This window comes from Pseudophryne corroboree, chromosome 10, assembly GCF_028390025.1.
Source record: "Pseudophryne corroboree isolate aPseCor3 chromosome 10, aPseCor3.hap2, whole genome shotgun sequence".
Classification (NCBI taxonomy): Eukaryota; Metazoa; Chordata; class Amphibia; order Anura; family Myobatrachidae; genus Pseudophryne; species Pseudophryne corroboree.
In genome coordinates, this window is record NC_086453.1 from 284,721,054 (window position 1) to 284,745,218 (window position 24,165).

The 24,165-nt window shown below is 47.4% G+C and overlaps 1 protein-coding gene and 1 pseudogene across 2 annotated transcripts in view; both read right to left on the reverse strand.

Annotated features, from left to right (window-relative positions):
- The window catches only part of TRIM28 (tripartite motif containing 28), a 108,372-nt gene that overhangs the window by 60,794 nt on the left and 23,413 nt on the right, over window positions 1-24,165 (reverse strand). For both annotated transcript variants that reach the window (XM_063943326.1, XM_063943325.1), the window contains exon 3: window positions 14,596-14,728. In XM_063943326.1, the coding sequence (XP_063799396.1) occupies window positions 14,596-14,728 (133 nt within the window). The remainder of the gene's footprint in view (window positions 1-14,595; window positions 14,729-24,165) is intronic.
- Window positions 6,202-6,309, reverse strand: LOC134967931 (U5 spliceosomal RNA; annotated as a pseudogene).

The following is a 24,165-nucleotide window of genomic DNA, read 5'->3' on the forward strand; positions in this document are numbered from 1 at the left end:
AAACTTCACCCTTGTAAGGTAAAACCTCCATATGCTTTGAGTCGGCATCACCCCGTCCATTGGCGGGTCCACAGGGCTCGCCTAGCAGAAATCGCCATGGCGTTGGCTCTCATACCTAGCAGCTCAACGTCTATTTGAGCATCTCATATATAAGACTGCGTCTTTAATGTGACCTAAGGTCAATAAAATGGTATCCCTATCTATGGTATCAATGTCAGCTGACAAGGTATCTGTCCAAGCTGCAACTGCGCTACATACCAATGCCGATGCTATTGCCGGTCTGAGTAAAGCACCCGTATGCGTATAAATAGATTTTAAGGTATTTTCCTGTCTGCGATCAGCAGGATCCTTGAGAGCTGCAGTGTCTGGAGACGGTAACGCCACCTTCTTGGACAAACGCGTTAAAAGCCTTGTCCACCCTGGGCAAGGATTCCCACCGTACCCTGTCCTGTGCAGGGAAAGGATACACCATAAGAATTCTCTTGGGAATCTGCAGTTTCTTGTCTGGAGTATCCCAAGCTTTTTCAAATAACTCGTTCAGCTCATGAGATGGGGGAAAGGTTACCTCAGGTTTCTTTTCCTTAAACATGCGCACCCTCGTGTCAGGGACAGAGGGGTCCATCTGTGATATGCAAAACATCTTTTATTGCAATAATCATATAATTAATACTTTTGGCCACCCTTGGGTGTAACCTTGCATCATTGTAGTAGACACTGGAGTCAGAATCCGTGTCGGTATCAGTGTCTGCTATTTGGGATAGAGAACGTTTTTGAGACCCTGAAGGGCCTTGTGACAGTCAAAGCCATGGATTGACTCCCTGCTTTTTCTCTGGACTCTGCTTTGTCCATCCTCTTATGTAATAAGGTCACATTTGCATTTAAAACATTCCACATATCCAACCAATCAGGTGTCGGCGTTGCCGACGGAGATCATCTGCTCCACCTCCTCCTTAGATGAGCCTTCCTCTTCAGACATGCCGACACACTCGTACCGACACCCCCACACACACACACAGGGATATATTTATATGGAGACAGTTCCCCAATAAGGCCCTTTGGAGAGACAGATAGTATGCCACCACACACCCAGCGCCAATTGGCACTGGAAATAAATTCCCAGATAATATAGCGCTTTTATATATAATTATCTGTATAATACACTCACTGCGCCTTACAAATGCCCCCCCCCCCCCACCCCTCTTTTCTGCCCTGTGTCACCGTGTTCACCAGGGGAGAGTCCGGGGAGCCAGCTTTTCTGCAGTGCTCTGTGGAAAAAATGGCACTGGTTAGTGCTGTGGAATCAAGCCCCGCCCCCTCCAGCAGCGGGCTTCGGTCCCGCTCAATTTTGTAATACTGGCGGGTTTTTTTTTTATATCTACTGCCTCCTCTGCAGCCTATATATATGTATTTGCCAGTCCTAGAGGTTTATATTGCTGCCCAGGCTGCCCCCCCCCCCCCCCTCCCCTCCCCCCCTGCACCCATCAGTGCCTGCAGTGTGTGTTGTGTGTGGGAGCAATGGCGCGCAGAAGATCTGAAGTCTTCTTTCTTCTTATACTCACCCGGCTTCCGGCTCTGTGAGGAGGACGGCGGCGCGGCTCTGGGACGAACGGCAAGGGGAGACCTGCGTTCCGACTCCCTCTGGAGCTAATGGTGTCCAGTAGCCTAAGAAGCAGAGCCTGTCAGTCAAGTAGGTCTGCTTCTCTCTCCTCAGTCCCACGATGCAGGGAGCCTGTTGCCAGCAGTGCTCCCTGAAAATAAAAAACCTAACAAAATTATTTTTTCAGAGAAACTCAGGATAGTCTCCTCTGGGCACAGGAACTAACTGAGGTCTGGAGGAGGGGCATATAGGGAGGAGCCAGTGCACACCCATTCTAAAGATCTTTATAGTGCCCATGTCTCCTGCAGAGCCAGTCTATACCCCATGGTCCTTACGGAGTCCACTGCATCCTCTAGGACGTAAGAGAAATTTAGATATCTATATCGATATATCTATAACAATGCGCGGTCTGAGACCAGATGTAAATATCAGAATACTCGTACAATATATTCTGGCACAGGTACACTTGTTCTTAACTAACGGTGTCTTAATATCGACATGTAGAATACTTAAGTGTTTGTAAAAAGAGGATTTTGGTACTTACCGATAAATCCATTTCTCTGAATCCTCTAGGGGACACTGGAGCATTCTTAGACATTAGGGGTGTGAAGCTTGCAACCGGAGGTGTGGCACAATCCAAAAATTAGCATTGTCTGCAGCCAGCTCCTCTCCCTTCACATCCCTCCTCCCTCAGTTTGAAAAATTTGACTGAGAGAATTGGACATACTATAGCACATGGCGAGGAACCGAACCATACAACATATCAAACAGCATCCAAGAACTCTTAACCGAATAACCAACGCTGTTTGCACGAACTGTTTTAACAAGAACTTTGAACACAGCAGGTTGACAGCACCGAGGCGGGCGTCCAGTGTCCCCTAGAGGATTCAGAGAAATGGATTTATCGGTAAGTACCAAAATCCTCTTCTCTTTCATCCACTAGGGGACACTGGAGCATTCTTAGACATTAGGGGACGTACCAAAGTTATCCCCCAGGGAGGGAGTGCTGTCGATGGCCTGTTAAACTAAACGTCCGAACTTAGAGTCTCCGGATGCAAAGGTATCAAACTTGTAAAAGTTTGCTAACATGTGGTCTAAGGACCACGTCGCCGCTCTGTAAAGTTGAGTAGTGGAAGCACCTCTGACAGCCGCCCATGAGGCACCCACTGAATCGGGTGGTATGAGCACCCGTCCGAACCGGAACCTGTTTACCACAGGAAATATAAGCTTGCCGAATGGCAATTCTAATCCATCTAAAACAAAGACTGTTGAGATGCTGGCCAACTCTTCTGTGGCCCATCATAAAGACAAACAAAAGGTCCGACTCTCTGGACGACATAACTTGTACGCACACCTGTAAAGCTGAGACAACATCCAAGGACACGTCCCCATCTGCGAGCCACGGAAAGATGGGACCACAATTGGCTGGTTTACGGGAAACCCCGAAACAACCTTAGGAAGGAAAACTGCTCTTGTACGGAGTTCTGCCCTATCCTCATGAAAAATTAAAAAAGGGACTCTTACACGTTGAGGCTCCCAACTCAGAAAACCCGCCTGTCCTAAGCTAAGGCAAGCAATAATGTGACCATCCAAGGGAGATACGTCAGGTCTGTTCTTGCTAGCGGCTCAAAAATTGGTGATCACCAAATTTCCAACAGCTAATTTAAGTCCCAATGCGCAGCGGGAGGATGAAAAGGGGGTTGGATCCTCAGAACCCCCTGTAAAAAGGTTTGAACCGCTGGCAAGGATGCTACCCGCTGTTGAAATAGGATGGAGAGAGCCGAAGCTTAAACCTTCAGAGAGCCCAGCCTCAGTCCTATATCTAGACCGGTCTGAAGGAAAAGTAGAAGTCTGGATAAGTGGAAGTTCGTCGAATTCCACCCACGTTCTTGCCACCAGTCCATGTGTCTCTACCAAATCCTGTAGTAGTGCATGGCTGTGACCGGCTCCCTAGCGCCAATCCTCGTATGAATGGCCTTTCCTGGTATCACTCGATTTCTTAAGATCCGGGTTTCAATAGCCACGCCGGTAAACGCAGCCTGTCTGGGCGGTGGAACTATCCCGGAGATAGCCGATCCTCTCTCTGAGGTAACCGCCAAGGATCTTCCGCTAGTAACCCTCGCAGGTCAGGGTACCAACTCCTGCGGGGCCAATCTGTGCGATGATAATTGCCCACACTCACCCTCTGTTCAACCTCGTCAGAACTCTGGGTATGAGTGGGAAAGGTGTGAAGATGTAAACCTTCTTGTAACACCAAGGTTAACGCGTCAATTCTGCAGCTGGATCTCTTGTCCTGGACACATCTGGGTAGCTGATGATTTTGCCGAGACGCCATTAGGTCGACTTGAGGTAGACCCTCAAAAATAGGATTTTGGTACTTACCAGGTAAATCCTTTTCTTTGAATCCATAGGGGGCACTGGAGTACTCTTGGGATATGGACGGGCGTAGCCGAACAAAGGCACTGAATATTTAAATTTAGGACTCTCCCCCCCTCCATATCCCCAAGTACCTCAGTGTACTTTGCCAGTGTTTTTTACTGAGCGAACAGGATATAGAGAGATTGACAATGGAGAATCCCTATAACAGACAACCACAAAGTTGACCTGTAACCTTATTGTCAACTAAACAGTTGACACCTTAACCGATAGAACTTTATAATTTGAGCCAATCGGTGAAAATGTGTTACCATAAGCTCCTTTGAGCTTAACACCACCTTATTGTCAACTAAACAGTTGACACCTTAACCGATAGAACTTTATAATTTGAGCCAATCGGTGAAAATGTGTTACCATAAGCTTCTTTGAGCTTAATACCACACAAGTAAAATTTGTTCAGTAAGCTCCCTTGAGCTTAAAACAACCCAGGTAAAACTGCTCTGGGTGGGCGTCCAGTGCCCCCTATGGATTCAAAGAAAAGGATTTACCTGGTAAGTACCAAAATCCTATTTTCTTTATCATCCACTAGGGGTCACTGGAGTACTCTTGGGACGTACCAAAGCTTCCCTCGTGGGCGGGAGAGCTGTTTGATACTTGTAACAGTAGGCAGCCAAAGCTATATGCTGACGGCGCCACCATTCATAACGTGTAAAAGTGCACAAACGTGGTGCACTGAAGGCTATGTAGCCGCGTCGTAGACGCTCCACGACCCGCTGGGTCTGACATTCCCACAGAACCTGTGGGATGAACTATTACTGACGTAGGCGATTGTAACTTAGCCTTAAAGTAAGCCTGACTTGTAGTCATTATTATCCAACTGGATAATGTCTGCTGAGAAACTGGCTAGCTCCAGTTTGCAGTATCATATAGAACAAACAACGTATTCATATCACGTACTGTAGTCGTTCGGTACATATATAAACGCGTAACGCGTGTACCACATTCAGAATTTTAGAATGTGGTGTCCACACAGGAACCACTATTGGTATATTGATGTGAAGAATACGAAAGCGGATTTCGTCCGAAGATCTGCTTTGTCATGAGAAAACTCAAATACGGTGGCTTGTAATACAAGGCAACCAAATCTGAAAACAAACCCCTTGTCGAAGCACTATTGCCGAAGCCAAGGCTAGAAGAAAAAGGTTTTCCAAAGTGAGAAACTTAATCCCCATTTTTTGAAAGGGTTCCAAAATATGAAAACTTAATTCCCTTTTGTTGAAAAGGTTCCAAAATATGAAAACTGTCATAAATCTGAACCCAACCTCAAATCGCCTAGCGCTGTAGGTGGGATAAATAGAGTCTGAACTTTGGTGACACCTTGTAGAAAGATGTTTACAGACGCAAATAGAGCAAACGCTTTGAAAATAAGTTTACCACACAGATACCTGCACTCTTAGTGCAGATGACCGCAGTTTTCCATCCCATTCCGTTTAACAGAATACGGTTACTTGAAGGATGATGTTGGAAACTTCCGAGGTTTACAACCTATGTAAGCACACGAAATCTTTTTAATAATGAGCTGCCTTAAGCGGCTTACTATTTCGTAACATGGTTGGTATAACCGATACAGTAACGCTCTATTTTTTTTAAGAGGGCGGTCTGAACCCTCACCCTGTCAACCGCAGCTGCGGTACATAGATAATAGGTACATAGGTAACTATGGGTAAAAGAACGTTTCCTGATGTAACAGGTTGGACGTATTATGAGCGGGCCCAGATCGTGTGCAAGTATTCCTTGAAAATTCGAGAAGCAACTTCTCTGAAACCCATGAGATCCCACCAGTATGACTGTGACGAACTGTCTTCTGATCCGTTTTGGCAACGAAGAGAGAAGCGGAAAATGGTGTAGCTAGACACACGATGCTGAATGACCCCATGAATGTGATGTACACATACTGATATACTTGAGGGTAACCTCCTTGTGTGGACTCACATACGAAACACCTGTGGATTTAATGTCCAGTTTTCAAGATCCAAACCCTGACGGGTGAGATCGTGTGTCTAACAGATGTCCACTCACGGATTGATGTCTTGACATTTTCACATAATGGCGTTCTGAGCCATTGAAGATTTGAGTTACCTGCCGCATTGTCATGCGGCTTCTTGGTTCTCACTGGTTGTTGAGTATGCAACTGCCGTTGCTTTGTTTGACTGCTTAAGGGCAGCGTGAGCCAGGCCTGAAAAACAAAATTACATGAAACTCACGGTTGTTTCTCTCCACAGAAATCTTTAGTAAAAAGCGAAAGATTTATTCGTTCTGAAGAGAAACCAGAGTCTATCTCTGGTTCGACTGAAAGCGAATCATTTAATGCATTGTAAAATGCACAGAGTTCTAGGACATTTATCTATTGCATTGTAAAATGCACAGAGTTCTAGTACATTTATCGACAGCAATGTGTCGTGTTTTAGAACCTTTGCGTTGAATTTAAATACAAATCCTGACTCTCTGTGACTGTTGTCCAGATTATACGCATCCTTGCATTCCAGAGTATACGCACCCTTGTCCCTTTGTGGGAAACGCGAGTGAAGGGTGGCGAACTAACTGAAAACACATCTTTATTCTTAATAAGTGAATACAGCAATATACCGCTAGTGTGCGTGTACTTTTGTTGTTGCTGGTGTAGTAGGTAAAAGTATTTGATTTACCGTATTTATAATCTTACTTCGGAATTGATATCGTTTAGACAGACTTAGATGTGATTGTTTTCGAACTTAATCTGCTACCGCAGTATATCTTAGTAGCGCAAGATAGAGGACTTTGTTGATACATAGTTCTTATGTGAGATGAGCTATCATTGCAACATCACTTTGGTAAATACCGGAAGCGATAAGCAACGGTAGAATGGAAATGGGTAATGGTTGTGGCGATTTGCAAACGCTATAACCTGTGATGAAGAAACCGGACTGGGTAAATACGCATTGTGAAGATCAAATGCAATTATACAATTTTGTGGCTCGAAAAAGCAAAAAACTCACTGCAGAAAAGCCATTTTCTAACTGTAGTAAATGACTTGCTGATTGATATTGCAACGGAGCTGTTTGATTTTGCTCAAACAGAGGGAAATAAGTAACTTTGACTCTGTTGGCGTACTATTGCCTGGTTTATAAACCAGCAAAGACTAAATGACAACCTGCCAAACCGTTCGACAGAAGCAGTTTTGTACTCCAAGCTGTAAATAGCTGAGACATATATGAGTTGAAGTCATGAAACCTCGCAAAGGTAACATGAAAAGACGCACTTCCACAATTGTAAAAGAGGTCATCAAACCCCTGGCTTGTTGACTGTAACGTCTTGTCGTTACAAGGCGTGACTGTTTCTTATACAGGAATAAAACGCCGTTACAAGTATACTGTATGCGCTAATGTCAGAATATCCTAAAAGGGATAAAATGCCGTTACAAGTATATTTAGGAGCAAACAAGCTCTGGCCTTTTAGCGCTTAACTAACGACAATGAAAATAACCGGCGTTAGCAGAAGCTTTACAGATATACTGTGCAGCTTATTTAACCGTGATCGACATGGTTTCATACATAGAATCTAGGGGTTTTTATAATGTTTGACAGAAACGCATATACCAATGGCGGATCGCGTCTGTATGGTTGTCCAAAACCCCGCACTATCTGAGTGCTGGACTAATGTACCCTTCTCACTCGTAGTTATCGGTGTGAGATTTGACATAGAATCGTGCATTAAATTATAAGACCAGTGAAATAAACCCTCTGGTACCCAAAGGAAAATTGTCCCTTTGGAAAGATTGTCTTTTGTTAGCGCTGGCGGAGTTATTCCGAGACTCCTATTACCGCTGTTTTAATTTGAATTGCCAATGTTAACATTTTTAGTCTGCACTAGAGCCTTATTCGCTATGTAGACAGACATCTTAATAGGCAACAGACAGACACTTGCACGACTTAATAAATTTATTATATGGCATATATATCTATATATATATATGTTATTGCTGAACAGCATATTTATTAGGAACTAAAGTGTTCCTTATGTGAAAAGCATTTCACATGGGCATGAAACCCGAACCAAATTCCTACTAACACCCCTGCGCCTTCTGGTGGCTTAAAGATGTAGGGCAGGAATGTTCTAGAATTATCCTAAACTAAAAATTCCCACTAACACCCCTGCGCCTCCTTGTGGAGTAGAGGTGTATTGCCGGAATGTTCTGGAATTATAACTGGAAAAACAGCAATGATTAAAATGGCCGTCATGCCATGTTTTCACATAAAATCACAGTACAGGTTACCTGCTGCATTTTTAATATAGACTTAATAGCCTATTATACAGATTATACAGTGATAACACAGGTGTAGGATACAGTAAAATACATGTATTTAGTTAGCCTTCATTAATATGAACACTGCCTGCAGTGAATGTCTTATAGAAATTAACAGAAAACATGGTTAAACCTGCAATAGATTATGCCACTGATAGCCTATTGCCAACCAAAGCCTCATATATATATTATATATATATATAAACTGCTTAACATATAATCACAGTTTCATACTGATATTAGACACAGTCTGGCAGCAACAAGCTTCATTATATATTCGATATATAAAATGTGCTGAACATATAATCACAGTTCCCACTGATCTTATATCTACAGTTTTATACTGATAATATAGCTTCTGATTCTGTTTAAAACGCTGCGCTGCTTATTTTAAACCCATGCAGCCTTTGCTGCTGCTATGGGCATTACTCCCCCTCCCCCCCCGTCTCCCCATGGTACCTGCAGCGTACGGGGTTCGAGGTGCAGGGAGAGCAGGAGAGCGATAGCAGAAGAGCGCTGTATATAGCGCCGGGGAGCCGTCCGGACGAGCGGGCGGCGTAGTACACAGTCTTCTGTGTCCGGCCAGCAGCGTGCAGTGTGTCATTGAAAGAGCGGCCGGCGTCCGTGAGTGACGTGCGGCCGCTCTTTAGCATACAGGAAAGTCTCGGCAGTGTTAAAGTCTCGGCAGTCTCTGTGCGGCGTGTAGTGGTGCCGGGCATTAGCGCAGTGAGAGCGGCCGGCGTCTGAGTGACGTGCGGCCGCTCTGCGCGTATTCAGCACACGGAGTCTCTCCGGTCATCAGCACAGTGAGAGCGGCCGGCGTCTGAGTGACGTGCGGCCGCTCTGTGCATAGTTTAGCAGGACCCCTTCAGCGGTGCTTAGCGGCGGGTACAGTTAACACTTTCACACACAGCAGGGCGGCAGCGTGAGCTGACCGCCCTGACACCCCTACCTTGTGCCGTTTTCATCCTGGCTGTGATCTGTGTAAACTCCGTTACAGCCTCCAGCTTCTCATCTGTGACGGGGCTTCTGGTGTAAGCTCCTTGCAGATGTAGTTTCTTCCAGCTCTTTGTCTCATCCTGGCTGTGACGGAGCTTCTTCCTGTAAGCTCCGTTCAGTTTGCAGGAGACAGTGGCTGCGTGTGGCTGTGAGGGTGCTCTTTGTGAGGACCGACACGCCATGCGCTGCCTTGTAGCGCCTGTGGCTGTGAGGGTGCTCTTTGTGAGGACCGACACGCCATACGCTGCCTTGCAGCGGCACCATCCCGGACCCAAGTTTTTCCAGAAACTGGGACGGGAAGTGTAAAAATTAAAAATAAAAATAAAAATCTTCTGAAAAGTGGCCATTGCCACAAGCCGATGTTCATCTGTGAGCACCGAAAAAACACTGGCAAAGTACACTGAGGTACTTGGGGATATGGAGGGGGGGAGAGTCCTAAATTTAAATATTCAGTGCCTTTGTTCGGCTACGCCCGTCCATATCCCAAGAGTACTCCAGTGACCCCTAGTGGATGATAAAGAAAATCCGTGGATGTAGGCACCACTCTCCCGGATGCATGTCTTGTCGACTAAGATAATCTGCTTCCCAGTGTTCCACACCTGGAATGAACACTGCCGAGAGGAAGATGTTTCGCCTTTCTGTCCACAACAAGATCCTTGTGGCTGCCTTTAACGCCATCCTGCTCTTTGTTCCTCCTTGACTGTTTATGTAAGCCGTCGTCGTGACATTGTCCGACTGTATCATGACGTGTTGACCAGTGACCAGGTCTTCGGCTAAGAGAAGCGCATTGTGAACTGCTCTCCATTCGAGTATGTTTATTGGTAGGCTGTTCTTTAGTAATGTCCATCTGTCCTGAAACTGATGGTCCTCGAAGACGGCACCCCAACCTCTGAGACTGTCATCCGTTGTCAGGATCCTCCAAATCCAAATGCCGAATCTCCTGCCTGCTGCGAGACTCTTGTGCAACGACCATCAAATTAAGGAAGTTCGTATGCGTGGTGGAAGCTGGATTCTCCAATGGAGCAGCTAGTGTGAACCTGCTCCCTGAGCAATGAGGTTCAACTGGAATGGTCGGGAATGAAGTCTGCCATTGGAGAGCGTTGAACGATACCACCATCTTCCCGAGAAGTTGTACACAGGGATATAGAGAAACCATGTGTCCTCAGTACCTGAGCCACTAATCTTTGTAAGTCCTGGACCTCAGTCTCCGGTAGGAATACTCTCAATCGTACCGTGTCCAAGATGAGATCGAGGAATTGAATCCGCTGAGTTTGTATAAGGTCGGATTTCTGGAAATTCACAATCCATCCATGTTGAACGAAACAGTGATGAGATGTCTGAACATCTGATCAGCTGTTCTTGAGACGATGCCTTGATCAGTAGATCGTCTAGATAAGGTATAATCATGACCCCCGACCGTCTCAATCTTGCAGCCATGATTGCCATAATCTTTGTAAAGATTCTTAGGGCTGATGATAGACCGAACGGCTAGACCCTGAATCGGTAGTGATCCGTCACCAGTGCGAACCCTAAGTAAGCCTGGTGAGGAGTCCAGATTGGGATATGCAGATATGCATCCTTTATGTCCATGGATGCCATGAACTCGCCCCATTTCAAACCTGCAATGACCGATTGGATTGATTCCATCTTCAATTTGTAGACCCTTAGAAACTGGTTTAAAACTCTTTAAAATTTAGTATTGGTCTGACCGTCCCGTCTGGCTTTGGCACGACAAAAAGATTGTAATAGAAACCCATTCCTCTCAGAGAGGCTAAAACCAGGGTAATGACTTCCTACCGTAGCAATTTTTGAATTGCTGTCAGTAATGTTTTTGCTTTGTGAGGACACTGAGGCAATACAAACATAAAAAGACTGACTGAGGCCTCTGTTGAAAATCCAGTTTGTACCCCTGGGGGATTAGGTCGTTTATCCAAAGTTCTGGTGAGGTTTCGGCTCAGACGTCCCGAAAACCTTCCAGACGTGCGCCCACCAAGGGAGACCCCAGGTGATCTGGTAGGCCGTCATGCCACGGTTGTGTCAGCAGGTTTACCCTGCTTTCTGGTCGTCTGTGAACAGCCTCTACCTCTGGCTCTGTGTGCTTGTGTACCGAAACCCCCTCCTCGGGCTTGAAGGGACTACGATCTAAAAGAATTAAACATTGGTTCCGAATAACCTCTCCTAACCTGTGGAGTGGTTCTCGTATTAAGGAGTAGGAAGGAAGGTGGACCTCCATGCCGTAGCTCGTGAAATCCACTTGTCCAACCCTGGCCCGAAATGCACTTCACCCCTAAAGGGGATGGATTCCACTGCCTTCTTGGTGTCAGAGCCTCCCTGTATGCAGAGAAGCACGATGCTATCCCACTAATATCCTTTGAGGCGTGACACAAGTCTGAAGCCGATTCTCTAAGGCATTCCGGCAGTTGGGTTATTTCTTCCAAGCTATTTTCCTCCTCAATAGCCTGTACAATACGTCCAGACCAAGCTCTCATGGCCTTGTTAACTCAAGCACAGACGCTCGTAGGTCTCTGTGCTGCACCTGCTGCTACAAAAAAATTGACCTTAAAGCCGTGTCAATCTTTAAGGTCGTTACATTAGGTATTGGTAAGATTGTCTCCTTTGACAACCTTTCTAGAGATTTAAACTTGCAGTTTAGTATCTTAAGCGCTTCCATAAGGAAATCTAGACCCGTAACCTCTGGGTCCTCCTCCTGAGTATTGACATCAAAGTCTCAATTAGGTTGCCTTAATGTATGACCAGACCCCTCTCCGACTAGTAGAATTGTGAGGTGTCTCTGACCGCCTTGCGCCATTATTTATTGTACGCTGGCAGTGTTAAGTTAATCAGAAATTCTCTCTAGCTTTGAAATCCCTCAGCCCTGTCGGACTGATGTCTGCGGGATTCTTCTCTTGGGATTATTTGCCAGGGCTTGTTCCCATGCCCCTGTTGGAATACCGCTCCCGGGTTTAGCGTCCTTATGAATCGCATATCCCGGAGCTGCCCCCGTAGTGTTATTACACTTGTTTGTGGTGCTTTAACCACTGAGCGCACCGTAAAGCTTTTCCTCCTTTTATTATAGGAATGGAAACACCATAACGGATGATGGGCGAAAGGTACACTGGATACACCTGGTTGAATTTATTTATTTATTTTTAAATAAAAAAATCATACTAAAAAAATAAAATAAAAAAAATATTTTAACATCAGCCTTGTTGCAACCCCCACACACCCAACTGTTTTTTCAGCTGTGAGGCCGGGTTTGTGATCCAGTCGTTTTTTATTCTCTCAGGATCTGTGTATCAGAAGTCCTTTGGAAATATAGATTATCCTCATTAAAAACACATTGAAAATCCATTGCAGCAGAGCCTAAATTCCCAGTAGAGGGAGCAACATCTCTCTATTATAAAGAATCCCTCCCTCTATCCTGATTTGCTGTCCCTAGTGGGGCGTCGGCTAACCTGTTGGCGCCTCTTCTGTATTGAAAGATGGCCGCCACTGAAAATCTTTAAAACAACCGTAGCGCCCCTTCAGCATGTTTAAGCTTCTGTTTGGGCTTTAATGTGTTGATGCCTCCTGATGAGCCACTGAGGCTTTGGCATGCCGCTGTCATAGTCCGCCCACCCCCCCCCCCCGCTTAGCCCACCGTGCCCTTTGTACTAGTGCATGCGACTGTAGGAGGTTTGCAGGGGCATAGTACATGGCGAGCATTGGGGAGCCACGGCTTCCAGCCGCTACATCACTGCCAGCGGAGGGAGATGGGGCGGCTGTGGAAGAAACCGTCAAGGCTGCGGCTTCAAGCCGCGAAATGTCCCGGCATCAGCTGAAGAGGGGGCGGAGGGGGCAGCCGCGTTACGTCCTCCTCAGAGACCGAAGGCAGCGGATTGCAGAGACCGGTGGGACTGCAGCCTCCAGCCGCAAGATGTCCCAGCGTCAGCGGAAGGAAGGGAGGCGGAGGGGGAAGCTGCGTTGCTTCCACCTCCGATAATGAAGGCAGCTAAGCGATCGCAGAGACCGGCGGGACTGCGGTTCCCAGCCGCGAGGTGTCCTGCGCCAGTGGAGGGAGGGAGGGGGACGACGGAGGAAGCTGCGCTGCAGAGCCAGGGCTTTGAGCCAGAAGACAGCAGCGTGAAGAGCGTGAGGCGTGGTTCTTGGTGGCGGGGTAAGTGCCGTCGCATGGTGAGATTAACTATGGCCCTTAACAACCAGTACTCACTGCCCGTGATCCTGTGCTGCTCTGTGCTCAGGATTAAAGACATTTGTCCCCCTTCTCATTAGGTTGACTCAGTCTCTGAATTCCTTGTAGAAATAAAAACTTTCTGTGGAGCATAGCTCCTATGTGCTTCACCTCCAAGCACAATTTTTCAAACTGAGGGAGGAGGGATGTGAAGGGGGAGGAGCCGGCTGTGCAGACAATGCTAATTTTTAGATTGTGCCACACCTCCGGTTGCAAGCTTCACACCCCTAATGTCTAAGAATGCTCCAGTGTCCCCTAGTGGATGAAAGAGAAATCAAGGCGCTGATGTACAGGCGGGCTTACAAAGGAGACCTTGCCCTGCAGTCCCGGAGACAAGTCGCATCTATTTTATAAAATGACGCCCAGCGTCTCAGTCAGGGAGCGAGGGAGAGTGTGAGTCAGCTCCAGGGCGGGAACACCAGCAGTAGATGGCTCCCCTATGCTAGACTTCGCAACATGGTACCGTGGAGTCTTATTAAAAGTGGACATTAGTATATCCGACCTGTACTTCTATGCCCTGGTGGACATAGTGGTGTCCCTGCTCGGTCAGTGTCCACGTCAGTGTCGCAGTCCGTCTCCCTAGACTACGATCGGAACGCAATTTAATGGTGGATCCCGCCTGGGGGACCCTCTTACCTCCTCCCCGTAGCGGCCACGTGAACCAGTAGAGCGTCTGCGACTGTGTGCCTATGCGTCTCCGCCGCAAGTACCCAGGAACTGAGCCAGCGGGAGTAGGAGACACCGCTTGGGAGCTGCAGTGCTGAAGTGTCACCCTGACATACAGCACTGACAGCCCAGTTTTGAAGACATATTCTGTCAGAAAAGGCTTTTTCAGGGCTGCCCAGTGAAGCCCACCTGTAAAGTGACCTGCTTCTGCAAACACCAACTGAAAACTGAGCTCACAGTGCCTGGAGGCGGGGTTATAGAGGCGGCCCCAAAGCATCTTGGGACAACTAAAGCTTTAACCTGTTGGTGCCTGGATCAAGATCCATCCCTACCCCAATGTATTCCCTGTGGAACAGTGTACCCCGCTGCAGAAAGGTTAATTACCTGTTACTTTGACAGTATGATCCTTTGTGTACTTGACTCGTTGATGGGCCTCAACACAGGTCTCACATAGCCATTCTGTGCACTCAATGCAGTAACTGTTAGCTATAGCATTGTCCTCACAGCTGGTGCATCTCTGAAGTATAAAAATTAAAAAGTTATAATCAGGTGTATCTGTGAACAAAAATATCTACTGAGAATAATAATGTATGAAAGTAGACAGCAACTAGAGAGCCCAATAAAATTAGATTCCCATAAGCGTGTAATGCAATGTACAGACAAATACAAAACCTATGTTATGTTACATTTACTAAGCAGTGATAAGAGCGGAAAAGAGGCAAAATACCCATCAGGTTCAACCTGTATTCTATATTAAGCCGAGTTCCTTATAATGTCCCAATTGAAATAATTTTTTATGTATAGTTATCAACTGTAAATCATGTTCCTCCCAGAATAAAAATGTCAATATTTTAAATGCTATAACCTTGGATATCTTTTTCAGTCAGATGGGAACTGGTCACAAACCAGCAATCGGGATGCCAATGCCAGAATCCCAACACTGGTCAAAAGGCTGGTGCCAGAGGAGCCGAGGAAGCCGCCGGAGTATTAAGGCGGAGAAACGCGTATTCGAGTGACTACGTCATGGAATTTTCACCTCCAGAATACTGCATTACGGGGATATGAACTGTTGGCACACAGTGTAAACTGCAATACGGGCAATCACCAGCGGAGGGAGCCTGAGCACTGTGAGTGGAAGCACTGAACCATCGATGCCTTATACCTGTTAAAGAGGAACCGTAACAGCAAAGAGTTCAATCACTGGAGGTGATATTATAATGAGTCTACATGGTACATACCTGTGAAGGTAAATTAATGTGTGCACACATAATTTAAAAGGAATCCAAGTGAACTTGGGACACTCTGGAGATCATCAGAAATTGAATCAGTTTGGGATCACAGAATTATGTCCCATGTGAGAGAACAAAAATAAGAATTTACTCACCGGTAATTCTATTTCTCGTAGTCCATAGTGGATGCTAGAAACTCCGTAAGGACCATGGGGAATAGACGGGCTCCGCAGGAGACTGGGCACTCTAAGAAAGAATTCGGACTACTGGTGTGCACTGGCTCCTCCCTCTATGCCCCTCCTCCAGACCTCAGTTAGGGAAACTGTGCCCGGAAGAGCCGACACAATAAGGAAAGGATTTGGAATCCCGGGTAAGACTCATACCAATCACACCGTACAACTGGTGATACTATACCCAGTTAACAGTATGAATAACAACTGAGCCTCACGAAGAGATGGCTCATAACAATAACCCTTTAGTTAGGCACTAACTATATACAAGTATTGCAGACAATCCGCACTTGGGATGGGCGCCCAAATTCTTATTTTCTCTGATGTCCTAGTGGATGCTGGGAACTCCGTAAGGACCATGGGGATTATACCAAAGCTCCCAAACAGGCGGGAGAGTGCAGATGACTCTGCAGCACCGAATGAGCAAACTCAAGGTCCTCCTCAGCCAGGGTATCAAACTTGTAGAAATTTGCAAACGTGTTTGATCCCGACCAGGTAGCAGCTCGGCAGAGTTGTAAAGCCGAGACCCCTCGGGCAGCCGCCCAAGAAGAGCCCACCTTCCTCGTGGAATGGGCTTTGACTGATTTAGGATGCGGCAGTCCAGCCGCAGAATGTGCAAGTTGAATCGTGGAGCAGATCCAGCGAGCAATAGTCTGCTTAGAAGCAGGAGCACCCAACTTGTTGGGTGCATGCAGGATAAACAGCGAGTCAGTCTGACTCTAGCCGTCCTGGAAACATAGATTTTCAGGGCCCGGACTACGTCCAGCAACTTGGAAGCCTCTAAGTCCCGAGTAGCCGCAGGCACCACAATAGGTTGGTTCAAATGAAACGCTGATACCACCTTAGGGAGGAATTGGGGACGCGTCCTCAATTCTGCTCTGTCCATATGGAAGATCAGATAGGGGCTTTTACAGGACAAAGCCGCCAATTCTGACACCCGCCTAGCCGAAGCCAAGGCCAAAAGCATGACCACTTTCCACGTGAGACATTTCTGAAGTGGCTCAAACCAATGTGACTTTAGGAAATCCAACACAACGTTGAGATCCCAAGGTGCCACTGGGGGCACAAAAGGGGGCTGAATATGCAGCACTCCCTTAACAAACGTCTGAACTTCAGGCAGTGAAGCCAGTTCTTTTTGAAAGAAAATAGACAGGGCTGAAATCTGGACTTTAATGGATCCCAATTTTAGGCCCATAGTCACTCCTGACTGTAGGAAGTGCAGAAATCGACCCAGCTGAAATTCTTCTGTGGGGGCCTTCATAGCCTCGCACCAAGCAACATATTTTCGCCATATGCGGTGATAATGCTTTGCTGTCACATCTTTCCTAGCTTTTATCAGCGTAGGAATGACTTCAACCGGAATGCCCTTTTCCATCAGGATCTGGCGTTCAACCGCCATGCCGTCAAACGCAGCCGCGGTAAGTCTTGGAACAGACAGGGCCCCTGCTGTAGCAGGTCCTGTCTGAGAGGCAGAGGCCAAGGGTCCTCTGAGATCATTTCTTGTAGTTCCGGGTACCAAGTCCTTCTTGGCCAATCCGGAACGATGAGTATAGTTCTTACTCCTCTCTTTCTTATTATCCTCAGCACCTTTGGTATGAGAGGAAGAGGAGGGAACACAAACCGACTGGTACACCCACAGTGTCACTAGAGCGTCCACAGCTATCGCCTGAGGGTCCCTTGACTTGGCGCAATATCTTTTTAGCTTTTTGTTTAGGCGGGACGCCATCATGTCCACCTGTGGCCTTTCCCAACGGTTTACAATCAGTTGGAAAACTTCTGGATGAAGTCCCCACTCTCCTGGGTGGAGGTCGTGCCTGCTGAGGAAGTCTGCTTCCCAGTTGTCCACTCCCGGAATGAACACTGCTGACAGTGCTATCACGTGATTTTCCGCCCATCGGAGAATCCTTGTGGCTTCTGCCATCGCCATCCTGCTTCTTGTGCCGCCCTGTCGGTTTACATGGGTGACCGCCGTGATGTTGTCTGACTGAATCAGCACCGGTTGGTTTTGAAGCAGGGGGCTTGCCTGACTTAAGGCATTGTAAATGGCCCTTAGTTCCAGAATTTGTGTGTGTGTAGGGAAGCCTCCTGACTAGACCATTGTCCTTGGAAGTTTCTTCCCTGCGTGACTGCTCCCCAACTTCGGAGGCTTGCATCCGTGGTCACCAGGACCCAGTCCTGTATGCCGAATCTGCGGCCCTCTAGAAGATGAGCACTCTGCAGCCACCACAGCAGAGACACCCTGGCCCTCGGGGACAGGGTGATCAGCCGATGCATCTGAAGATGCGATCCGGACCACTTGTCTAACAGATCCCACTGAAAGATCCTTGCATGGAACCTGACAAATGGAATTGCTTCGTAAGAAGCTACCATCTTTCCCAGGACTCGCGTGCAGTGATGCACCGACACCTGTTTTGGTTTCAGGAGGTCTCTGACCAGAGATGACAACTCCTTGGCCGTCTCCTCCGGGAGAAACACCTTCTTCTGTTCTGTGTCCAGAATCATACCCAGGAACAGCAGACGCGTCGTAGGAACCAGCTGCGACTTTGGAATATTCAGGATCCAGCCGTGCTGTTGTAGCACTTCCTGAGATAGTGCTACTCCGATCAACAACTGTTCCCTGGACCTCACCTTTATAAGGAGATCGTCCAAGTATGGGATAATTATAACTCCCTTCCTTCGAAGGAGTATCATTTCGGCCATTACCTTGGTAAATACCCTCGGTGCCGTGGACAGACCAAACGGCAACGTCTGGAATTGGTAATGGCAGTCTTGTACCACAAAACGGAGGTACACCTGGTGAGGTGGGTAAATGGGGACATGCAGGTAAGCATCCTTGATGTCCAGTGATACCATGTAATCCCCTTCTTCCAGGCTTGCAATAACCGCCCTGAGCGATTCCATTTTGAACTTGAACCTTCTTATATAAGTGTTCAAGGATTTTAAATTTAGAATGGGTCTCACCGAACCGTCTGGTTTCGGTACAACAAACATTGTGGAATAGTAACCCCGTCCCTGTTGAAGGAGGGGAACTTTTATTATCACCTGCTGGAGGTACAGCTTGTGAATTGCCGCCAGCACTACCTCCCTGTCCGGGGGAGTAGCTGGCAAGGCTGATTTGAGGTAACGGCGAGGGGGGAGACGTCTCAAATTCCAGCTTGTATCCCTGATATACCACTTGTAGAACCCAGGGATCCACCTGTGAGCAAACCCACCGGTCACTGAAGTTCCGGAGACGGGCCCCCACCGCACCTGGCTCCACCAGTGGAGCCCCAGCGTCATGCGGTGGATTTAGTGGATGCAGGGGAGGATTTCTGTTCTTGGGAACTAGCTGTATGGTGCAGCTTTTTCCCTCTACCCCTGCCTCTGGGCAGAAAAAACGCGCCTTTAACCCGCTTGCCTTTCTGGGGCCGAAAGGACTGTACCTGATAATACGGTGCTTTCTTTGGCTGTGAGGGAACCTGGGGTAAAAATGTCGACTTCCCAGCTGTCGCTGTGGAAACTAGGTTCGAGAGACCATCCCCAAACAATTCCTCACCCTTGTAAGGCAAAACCTCCATGTGCCTTTTAGAATCCGCATCACCTGTCCACTGCCGAGTCCATAATACTCTCCTGGCAGAAATGGACATTGCATTTATTCTAGATGCCAGTCGGCAAATATCCCTCTGTGCATCTCTCATGTATAAGACTACGTCTTTAATATGCTCTATGGTTAGCAATATAGTGTCCCTGTCAAGGGAATCAATGTTATCAGACAGGGAATCAGACCACGCTGCTGCAGCACTGCACATCCATGCTGAAGCAATAGCAGGTCTCAGTATAGTACCTGAGTGTGTATATACAGACTTCAGGATAGCCTCCTGCTTTCTATCTGCAAGCTCCTTTAGGGCGGCCATATCCTGAGACGGTAGTGCCACCTTTTTTGACAAGTGTGTGAGCGCTTTATCCACCCTCGGGGATGTCTCCAAACGTACCCTGTCCTCTGGCGGGAAAGGGTACGCCATTAGTAACTTTTTAGAAATCACTAGTTTTTTATCAGGGGAAGCCCACGCTTCTTCACACACTTCATTTAACTCATCTGATGGGGGAAAAACCACTGGTTGCTTTTTCTCCCCAAACATAATACCCTTTTTAGTGGTACCTAGGTTAATGTCAGAAATGTTCAACACATTTTTCATTGCCGTAATCATGCAACAGATGGCCCTAGTGGAATGTACATTAGTCTCGTCGTTGTCGACACTGGAGTCAGACTCCGTGTCGACATCTGTCTGCCATCTGAGGTAGCAGGCGTTTTTGAGCCCGATGGCCTTTGAGACGCCTGGGCAGGCACTGGCTGAGAAGCCGGCTGTCCCACAGCGGTTATGTCATCGAACCTTTTATGTAAGGAGTTGACACTGTCGGTTAATACCTTCCACATATCCATCCACTCTGGTGTCGACCCCGCAGGGGGTGACATCACATTTATCGGCACCTGCTCCGCCTCCACATAAGCCTCCTCATCAAACATGTCGACACAGCCGTACCGACACACCGCACACACACAGGGAATGCTCTGACTGAGGACAGGACCCCACAAAGTCCTTTGGGGAGACAGAGAGAGAGTATGCAAGCACACACCACAGCGCTATATAAACAGGGATTTACACTACACAGTGATTTTCCCTATAGCAGCTATAATATACAGTTTTGCGCCTAAATTTAGTGCCCCCCCTCTCTTTTTTACCCTATTGAGCCTGGAAACTGCAGGGGAGAGCCTGGGGAGCGTCCTTCCAGCGGAGCTGTGAAGAGGAAATGGCGTTAGTGTGCTGAGGGAGATAGCCCCGCCCCTTTTTCGGCGGGCTTCTCCCGCTCTTTTATTAATATTATGGCAGGGGATTTTTACACATATATAGTTTATGAGACTATTATTTTTTTTTGCCATTTTAAGGTAATCTAATTGCAGCCCAGGGCGCCCCCCCCCCCAGCGCCCTGCACCCATCAGTGACCGGAGTATGTGGTGTGCATGGGGAGCAATGGCGCACAGCTGCAGTGCTGTGCGCTACCTTAATGAAGACCGGAGTCTTCAGCCGCCGATTTCCAGGACGTTCTTCTTGCTTCTGGCTCTGCAAGGGGGACGGCGGCTCGGCTCCGGGACCGGACGACCGAGGCTGGGCCTGTGTTCGATCCCTCTGGAGCTAATGGTGTCCAGTAGCCTAAGAAGCCCAAGCTAGCTGCAAGCAGGTAGGTTCGCTTCTCTCCCCTAAATCCCTCGTAGCAGTGAGTCTGTTGCCAGCAGATCTCACTGAAAATAAAAAACCTAAATATACTTTCTTTTCTAGAAGCTCAGTAGAGCCCCTAGTGTGCAACCAGCTCGAGCCGGGCACAGATTCTAACTGAGGTCTGGAGGAGGGGCATAGAGGGAGGAGCCAGTGCACACCAGTAGTCCTAATTCTTTCTTAGAGTGCCCAGTCTCCTGCGGAGCCCGTCTATTCCCCATGGTCCTTACGGAGTTTCCAGCATCCACTAGGACGTCAGAGAAAAGTAATTTTCCTTGCACTTTATTGGGACATATTGATTGAATGTGGACACCATTCAGCTGAATTGTTTTTAGTTCAAGCATGAGATCAGGATATTAGCAAGCCTCTAGGGATTTTAGATGCATTTTTAATGTGGGATTAAATTGTATTGTTTTTTATTTATGCAGCAGCATTTTCATTGTACATGATAAAATTCTTTTGGTTTATGTTTAGAAAAATCTTTTTCATGAATAAAAAGATTATAAAATAATCTGTGAAATTGAATAATAGTATAGAAATTGGGGTGGAAGCGGTGCTCTTGGTGTACTTCTGGGATGTTATATCCCGGTTGGTGTATTAATTATTCTTAGGTATTATAAGGAATGCAATTATCCTTATTAGCTAAGAGCAGCAGCATCTACCTTTTGTAAATATCTCCTCTATTGGTTAGTACCAGTGCCCTTTAGTGCACACACTGGGGCCCCTGCGAGTTAAGTAGTGAGCCCTGTGTGTGCAATTACATGTGTTTGGTGCCAGAACTAACAGATCAAAATGCCACCTCTGGATTTCCTGACTGCTGGCATCCTGGTGGCAAATATGTCAGTCAGGGTTAGGATCAGGCTGGGGGTGGTTTGGCTGAGGCTGTGGGGAGGAGGGTGAGGTTGTTAGGGTTAGGCTGCGGTATTCTGACCACCTGCATCCTGATACCAACCCTATGCAGACAACTGCAGGATTTAAAAGAAATCCAAGACTTCAGAACTATAACTACCCGTGTACAGTTTCTGAATGAATTCTATCATGTGTGCATGTGTTACAGTTATGCTTCTTTTAACTTGATAGGTGAGCAATTCAATTGCTTTCCCTGCAGTTGTCACTAGTGGGTGTCTGACTGAGCAGTTCAATTTCTGCTTCATTCAAGCACAAGTGCCTTGGGTGGGGGTACACCGTTATCCCTGCAGCCGCCATTTGGGTGCACCAACCAGGACTTTTGACGTGTTTAGTTGCCATACTGACTGGTTTAGTTGCTATACACCGCTAAACCCTGACTATTTGGGTGCGATAAGCTTGACAATGGGTGCCCAGAATGGATTTGCTCCGATGGACGACCAATTACAGCGGCATCCAAAACAAATTAAACCCCCCGTCCACCAGTTTGTCTGATGTCAACTTCTGATGCCAATGTGACTTAATATATCCCTACATTCCATATGACATTTTGGGGGTGATTCAACGGTTTGTCGCTCCCATCTATACTGCACTGGAGCTATTCTATTGTTTGCTCAGCCAAACCCAAGGCTGCACTTATCACAATTCCTGTTTGCACCCTCCTGAGGTGCTAGCACAAATCTGTGTAAAAGTATGGCTTTGAGGTTACCTCACACCTCATTGCACTGTAAAAACCAGACCTCTGAGCAGCTAGGTAGTGCAGTGTTTCCTTGCGACACACTGCTCTGAAATTAATTCCTCCCATTATGAACTGAGGGGCATTATAAAGTGGCATAATGTAATCTAAAGGGCATTGTAAAGATAAAATGTATGGTGTGCCTTCATTTTAGCATCTTGCTTAGTGTACCAATGCTGCTTTTGGTCATGCTATTCAGGTTGCTGAATCAAGGCTGTATCTAATCAAGCACCCTACTGCATTTCCGTACTTCTTGCTTTAAATGGCACAAAGGAGTGACAGATAATCCAGAGCCTCAGAAATGTTACAGTCTCCTGAAAGGGAAAAAACAAACAAACCGCACACTACACTAACCAATACCACCTAATCTGGTTTGGACACATTCATAATTCAACTGGATTACATATGTGCTTGATCTAGAATGAACTTTCAATTGTTATGGTTCAAGTTCATGGAAACAAGTGTTATAATGCATAAAGTGTGCTGCAGAGCTTGCAATCCAAGCTTCTATACTGGAAGGCTTTCATTAATGGCAAGCTAGAGTAACCTGGAACAGAAATGACACTAATGCTGGGTACACACTGGACGATATATCAGCCAATATATCGTTTACTGATCGGCAAATGTCCCCGCTTGTGTCCAGCTCCCTTGCCGGTGTTGCCAGTGGTCCTGGCAGCACTGGCGTCACCTGTCAGCAATTGATTCCCTTAGTGCTGCAGTCCTCGCAGTATCGTCGCCGCTGCTGCTATATGTGCTGCCGGGAGTCAAGAGCCGGCAAGCAACAGCACTCCCGGGAATGGGTGGGAATGGACTGGCAGGTTTGGTGCGGGTGATGTGAGGTCTGGCTGGAGGGGTGCAGATGATGAGCCAGTGATTGCAAATTTCGCACCAGTAGCGAGGGACTTTTTTTTTTATGAGAGCAGCGGGTCCTGCAGGACGCACTCAACCCCGAGTCACTCCTGTTCAGTAGGGACAGTGGAGATGCTGACTGGCTGGAGCCATGTCCAAGCAGAGCACCCTCTTCAGCTTCTTCACCAAGTCCAGCCCCGGAGCCACAAGCTTCAGAGCGGGGACTCTCTACAAAGGATACCACGGGGTTCTAGAAGAGGGAAGACTCCCCACTCCCCCAAACCCAGGTACGGCAGCACAGTGGCAAGGGGTGGTGCATATGGAGAGATAGACAGGGTTGGGCTCTGGCTGTTGAACTACAGGGGCCAGCAGGATATTGACAGTCTGTGTAGTGTCACTCTGGGGCATGTGTGTCACACCTGGCACTTACCAGGTGTCACCTGCAGTCCCCATGGGCCAAGGCATAGCTCCTGTATATAGTGTCACCCTGGTGTGTGTTTGCATAGTGTTCACTCTAGGCTGTTTTAGCAGGGCGCCGCGCCCTGCCTGTTTTTTAGCAGGCAAAACCCGCCCTGCCCCTTTTGCGGCACCCTGCTAGAACAGCCGCCCGCTTCCTGCCCTCCCGGCGTGTATAGATGCCGTGCGCATGCGCGCGGCATCCATTCACGCATTGGGAGAGGGCTGGGGGAAGCCCAGCACCGACGGAGGTGCTGGGCACGCCCCCAACAGTGACGTCGCCGGCCACAGTCGCT